We start from the raw sequence: 6592 nt of genomic DNA, 5'->3' as shown, positions 1-6592 counted from the left end.
CAAAGCCTATGGTATGTTCTATATGACACTAGGCATTACATTTGCTAGCACAGGCCTGCAGAATAGAGAGCCTCTCTCCACGCAGGACTGGGAATTCTGATAGCAAGGACCTTGGCAAACACCCTACATTCCTCTTCCCTGTTTCCACTGGATATGGTGAGAATACCTATTGTGTTTGATTCCTAAGTCTGCTGTAACAAACTACCACAGACAGGGTGACTTGAAACAACAGAAATTTATTCTCTCATAGTTCTGGAAGCTAGAAGTCCAAAATCAAGTTGTCGGCAGGACCATGCTCTCTCTGAAGGATCCAGGGAAGAATCTTCCATGCATTTTTCTTAGCTTCTATTGTTTGTGGGCAATCCTCAGCATTCCTTGGCTTGCAGCTGTGTAACTCCAATCTTTGACTACGTCTTCAGATGTTTTTCTCTCTGCATGTCTGTCTCTTTTTATAAGGACACCAGTCATATTGGATTAAAGACCCATCCTACTTCAGTATGACCCCTTCTTACATATTAATTACATCTGTAAGGACCCATTTCCAAATAGTCACATTCGCAGGTACCAGGATTAGGGCTTCAAAATATCTTTTGGGGGTGGCGGGGGAGACACACTTCAACCCACAATATCTATGATAATCAGCAGATGTCAAACAAAACCAGATATCCTTCAGATACTTGTATCCTTCAGATCCTTGTGGCTGCCTCAACACGAGACAGAGCATCACCTCTGTGCTCTGCCTGGAATTGCCAGACTAGTCCTACTCAGCTGGCTAACTCCTCTGGTTCTTGGGGAACCAGCTGCATCAGCACCTGTGGGTGCATTAAGCGCCCCTTCTCAGAGCTCCCACCTTCTCCCACTACCATTGCATTGTGTTATAACTTTCTTTTCTTTCTTTCCACTAACTGGGACGTCCTCGAGGCAGGAATAATGTCTGATTTTACTGTGATTCTTTCCCCTAGCCCCCTGCCCTAGCCCCACCCTGTGCCTAGACTGGGATCTGGTACAACAATAATGAAGTCCCTTAATGCCCAGCTGGAGGTCCACTGCCCATTGACCACATGCTCCGTCCTTGTATTATATACATTTATGTTCCCAAATGGATTTTGACTGTGTGACCTGACGATGTTGTGGATGTGAGACTTCACTGCCACCCCTAGCTCCAACTGCCCCAAGCCAGGGCCCAGGAAGCTCCTGGATAGAAGTCACTGTTGGAAAGATGGGGTCTTTCAGAGGAGCTTCTGCTCCCTCCGGTTCTGCCACAAGTCAGGGAGCCATCTCTGAAATGCTCCTGTAGCCACTCCCCCCTTATTCCAGCACTTCTCAGGTTCCCACCTCAGTCTTGTGGGGGGGGGGGGGGTGTATATGCATATCTGTCACCTTCCTTTGGAGCCTGCTCCTGGGTCAGCAGGGCCAGAGGATCAGTAAGGCGGGGATGGGGTGCTCATGGGTGCTGGGTTCCACTGGCACCCATAAGCACCTATCAAAAGCTTGGGAACTGAATGTGCTGGGGTGGAGTGGGGGTGCAGAAAAGAAAGTGTTTCATTACTTGCTTCTGGTATGGGGGGCAGCTCAGCCCACCATCAGGGCAGGTTAATGCCCTAAAGGTGGGGAAACAAGCCCCTCTCCCCATGCCACAGGATGAGTTTCTAGGCAGGAAAGGGACTTCGCTGATCCTTGCCATCAAAAAAAGAAAGCCTCTGCAGCCTCCCCTCCCGGACAAGCCTCTGCTTGCATAGTCTTGGTGACCTGGCAATCAGGACTTCAGATACTGGTTTTGGAAAGTTGGCCCTTTTCCAGAACCAAGACCAGTCTTCTGTAAGCTTCTACCATGCAGGGCCTCTTCCAAGTTTTATCATTTCCTTTAGAGGCACAAAGCCCAGGACCAGCCCAGGGCACCTTAGCTGGCAGGATAGTACATTTTTTCCAGCTTTCTTGGACCACCTGTGAGAGGGTCAGACAAGTACACATAAACCCCTTGGCCTTTCCCAGGGACTCATCAAGAACAAGAAATTGGGGAGGGTAAACCGTGCCAGAGTCTAGATGACAGGGCTCACTGATCCAAAGCTCAAGGAGAAATATAGGTGGGGGACAACTCCCTGAAGAGCCCCTCCTCTCAGCTGCAGAAACTCACCTCTTGTAACCGGAAGAATTTATTCAGGATTCTGCCAGCGAAGTGACTTACATTCTCCCCATCTCTTTTCCAGAGGTGGTGTTGAGTTGCACGTGGTAGGGTCTGTTTCTGAGATCCTGGAGCTCTGTGCCGCCCCCACCCTCACCTGCTAGAGTCCTTCTGTACACAGCACCCCACCCCCCACCCAACTATGAGTTGGGCAGAATGGCTTATGAGGCTGTTATCTCTCAACAGACAGCTGTGCAGGGCTGGAGGCAGCAGCTTATCAGGGAGCCTGCAGTGATTCACAGCCCAAGTTCCAGCTTCTCTGCTGAATAGTAATTTCCAGCAGTGGATTTGTGCTCATTCTTTCTCCTCACCCTCACTCCTCCCCCTCTCCCAAGGGTGTGCTGTCCTTTCTGAGAGAGAGAGCAGTGAAGGGGAGATCCTACCGATGGCGATGAGGGGTTTTGTGCCAGCTTTCTGGATAAGGCTGTCAATTGGCAGGAGGCTGCGGGTTTAGGGAACCCAGTGGGGTATGCGTCCCTTGGCAGTGACCCTCAGGAGAGTTCATTGGTGCTTGCCTTCCTCCCCTTCTCAGAAAAGCAATGTGGTAATGCATCAACCCTCAGAGGTAATGCATCAAGGGACAAAGGCCCCCTTCTGGCCACAGGCCCCTGAGGCTAGAGCCAGCCAGGGAAGGCTGGGAGAGGGAGAAGCCAGAAACTGGACAATGTACCTCTTGCTCCATTTTGAGGCGATCCAGTCTCTGTGCCTGACCCTGAAGACTCCAAAGGCCAAGGACTCCAGGCTGGTGGGGACTGAGACACAGGGGGGCAGGCCAAAACAGCCTCCACCTAGGTTAAGTGATAAGGAAAAAACCTGGGGCCAGAGCCATTTTTTGTTTTTGTTTTATTGGAAGCAGGACTCCAGCTGTGAGATTCAGGGAGTAGGCATAGACTTCTGTGCTGGGTCTCTCCCTCTGGGCCAGTGGGGAAGGGGCGGGGAGGGGGTGTTAAAAGAGCTAGAGTCCATCCATGGAGGCACTCCTGCAGTATGATCTCAGGATGCTCCTTAAGAGCAGGGTAAGGAAAACTAGAAGGGAGTGGTGTCCCAGGGGACGTGCAGAATACACTCCCCCCCAACTCAGACTCCCCTGCCCTCCAGCAGTTGCCTTCTCACCCTTGGCCCTTAGCCACCAATGAAGATGATTCCAAGAGCTTTCCCGGGCTTCCACACTCCAGCCCCCCGCATGAATACTGGATGCCTTTAACCCTTGGGGGTCTTGAGCAAGGCTCAAGAGTCCCACTGCCCACCACTACCCACCTTCGCCCCCCCTCCAAGAAGGTCCTAGTATGGCTCAGAAAAGCTGAAGGTGGGAGTTCTGCGTCTTCAGGCAACACAAGTAGAGAAGCAACCACCCACGAAGCTTCCCTAGGGTCCCTCTCTTGTTGCCTTGTGCTCCACGCTGACAGTCTGAGGAGCTGTGTCCAGAGCACCGAGGCGTAAAAAGCTGAAGATATGTCTCAAGGTCGAGGCGCTGCGGGTGAGACCCAGCCGGTGTAGGTGGCCCAGACCCACGAGTTCTCAGGCCGTCTGGTCCTCTTCCGTAGCACTTGGCTCAGGTTGTGACCGCTTCGCAGAGCCTTCTCCAGCTGCGGGTTCCCCTAGGCTCCTCTTGGACGTCGGTGCAGTTGGCTGGGACGAGGGTGCAGGATGGGAGTTCGGGGGCTGATAGCCGGGTTGGCAGGGATCCAGTGCATCCTTGGAAAGTAGGATGGCGAGGCTGGGCACGTTCTTAAGTACACTGAGACTGGCGGCCGGCTCACCAGGCTCCTGACCCGGTGTGGGCCCCGGCGGGAGGCTCTGCCACACCTCGCGCACGCTCCGGTAGCGCAGCCGCGTGACCTGATGCAGGCCCGCCAGGCGGCGCTTGAGGATCTCTGCGCACGTGACGGTCTTGGTGGTGGCCCGACCGCAGCCGCTGAAGACGATGGCGCGCGTGGCTGGCTGCGCCATGCTGGCGGTGGCGAAAGCCAGCAGGTTCCGGATCTTGCTGCCCTCTTTGACCCTCATGTGCACGGCTCCAGGCGCCAGGTCCGCGAAAGGGCCGGGGGCCGCGCCGCCCCCCTCGGCCCCGCCCCCCACCGGCGCCTCCTCCGAGCGCACCTTACGGAAGTTCTCCATGCGCCGTCGTTGCCCGGACCGCGGGGACGCGGGCTTCGCCATGGGGCCGCCTCAGCCTCGGGGCTGCATGGCCGCCGGTCGCGCCCGGCAAGGGCCGGCAGGGGTAAGGGTGCGGGAGCGGCGTGGACGCTGTTGGGTGGGGTGGGACGGCGCGATCCTCGCCTCCGACTTCTCTCCAGTGGGCGCTGCTCTACGCCGCGCTCTAGGCGCGCGGTGCTCCGCGCCTTTAGCTGAGGCCCCGCCTAGGAGCCTGGAAGCCCCCGCCCCTGCCGCCAGGCCCCGCCTCTAACTCGGCTCGGCCCGCCTGCGTCCTAGCCTCTCCCGCCTCCAGGATCCAGTCGAGTCCAGACACTGGGGCGTGGGAGCGGTGCGCACCGGTAGGTGTAATGGCAGCGCCAGGGGGTGACTTGCCAGAGGAAGTTCCCCCATAATCGCCAGTGCCCTCCCTAAGCCAACCCTCATAAACGGACAACCTAAATAAAAACTGCGTTTGCGATGCAAAAGCCGCTTCAAGCCGGTCCCCGAGCCCTTGCGCGTCCCAACTGAAGGCCGCCCCTTGTCCCCTCTCAAGGAGGGATTTCCGAGAGGCCTGCTGGGGCCTCTTTCCCCCCCCCCCCCCCCCAACTCCTTCCCTCCCGCGCCGGAGCCGCTCTTTTCGCCTCAAGGACAGCCTGTGCACGGTCAGCAGAGTGCGGAGGCGCTGGCTGCCGCTGCGCCCCGTGCCGCCCTCGGACGACTACGTCGCGGCGTGGTACTCTCAGTGCGGCCAGAGAATGGGGTCTGAGCTCGCCGCGCCTGACCGGAGCTGGAGGCTCCCGAACCCCAGTACACTCCTGGGCCGAGGGGGTGAGGCTCCAGGCCAGGCTGACCCTGAGGCGAATGGGAAGAGAACAAGGAGAGACCTTATCAAGAGGAGTTAAGCTCCCTCCACCCACGCAACGTCTACTATTAAAGCTGCAGGTTTTAGGGTAAAACAGGCACTGTTCCCTGGTAATGTGGAACCCCCTTCTTCCCAGGTGGTACTCGTTGTTAGCCTGAGACCCAGTGGGGTCCTTTTTCAAAAAGGAGGCTGGATGAAGGCACGTTTTGAGAGGGAGAAGAAAGGTGGGAAGCCTCGGGGGCGTTATGAAACTACTGGGTGTCCTTCTCTGGGAACTCCACAGGACCGGGAGGGTGGCCCGACCTCCTACCTGGAGAGGTGGACAGTGAGAGGTGAGGCTGGGATTGAAGGACTCGTGATGGGAGGGGAGTTAAAAGGAGCTGGACCCTCCCTAGAAGTGCCCTAGGGCCTTGCCCTTCACCCTTACACCCCCTCGCTCACGCGCACAGTCAGATAAAGCGGCGCAGACCTGATCCGGGTAGGGGGTACGACCGCCGGGCGTGGCGGGGAGGTTCCCGGAGAGCTGCGGCGGGCGGGAAACCTCAAAGTGAGGGCGGCTTGACGGTGCCTGGGGGCAGCTGGGTCCCAGTCTTGAGACGGAGCTGCCAGGGTCTCCAACCTTCTCACAGCTGTTCTCATCTCCTCGTCATCTTGTATGTCCTAGCTCTCGGCCCTGCTGTTCAGAACCCGGTTGACCCCATTTTCGCCCCTTAGGGGAGTGGCTGGAGCTAGTGGACCTTTGCGCCCCAACGTATGAGTGACCGACTCTGGCCTGGATCTCCTGATTGCACGCTGGGCTCAGGAGCTCTCGGGGTCGCCTTCCACTTGGAACCGGGACTTCAGCTGTGCCCCAGCTCCCGCGAGCCCCACAAAGGGCACGGCAGCCTCGATAGAACACAAAGACTGCAGCGAGTGGCGGGGCGCAGGGAACCTCAGACAGCAATTTCGGCTAGGCCTGGAAGAAAGTCCTGGAACGGGTGAAATCTACGTTAGAACGGGCTGGTTAGGGAAGAAGCGAGCACTCCTTGCGCAGGAGTATGCAAGCCTAGGCTGAACTTTCACTTGGAGGGGATACAGGCAGGGTCTGCAATTTAGAGGAAGGGGCCTAGGAGTTCCGGGTTTGCGTCGGGTTAGCCCGCGGTTGTTCTGCGTCCGCTTGGGTTGGCCCTCGAAAGCACCCTTCTCCCCCTTCTACTACTGCCAGCTGTAAAAGACTCGGATTCACTTCGCTCCCCAGCGAAGGGAGAGCGCCAAACAGGCCCGCATTCCCTCCGGGGCTCCTCCCCTTCCCCGCTTCCTCTGCAGCACTTAAAATGTAAATGTACATCGTGATTAGCCGCCGGGTCGCTAATTACCGCTGAAGCCATTCACTACCCTGTCAGCGCGCGTCCTAGCCTGCCGGCTGCGCGCTC

General features: G+C 57.2%; 1 protein-coding gene across 1 annotated transcript; it reads right to left on the bottom strand.

The window, feature by feature from the left end:
* Positions 1–216: 216 nt before the first annotated feature.
* RPP25 (ribonuclease P and MRP subunit p25) lies at positions 217–4814 on the bottom strand. The gene has a single exon (XM_058737024.1). It carries the CDS (start codon positions 4340–4342, stop codon positions 3701–3703), a length of 642 nt encoding a protein of 213 aa, XP_058593007.1. The 5' UTR covers positions 4343–4814; the 3' UTR covers positions 217–3700.
* Between the last annotated feature and the right edge of the window lie 1778 nt (positions 4815–6592).

The sequence above is a fragment of the Neofelis nebulosa genome, chromosome 7 (genome assembly GCF_028018385.1).
Source record: "Neofelis nebulosa isolate mNeoNeb1 chromosome 7, mNeoNeb1.pri, whole genome shotgun sequence".
In the NCBI taxonomy this organism is placed as follows: Eukaryota; Metazoa; Chordata; class Mammalia; order Carnivora; family Felidae; genus Neofelis; species Neofelis nebulosa.
This window is presented reverse-complemented; position numbering and strand designations above follow the sequence as displayed.

Bases quoted from the DNA above. Each gene is read 5' to 3' on its own strand.
- RPP25 (XM_058737024.1), bottom strand. From the start codon at position 4,342: ATGGCGAAGCCCGCGTCCCCGCGGTCCGGGCAACGACGGCGCATGGAG.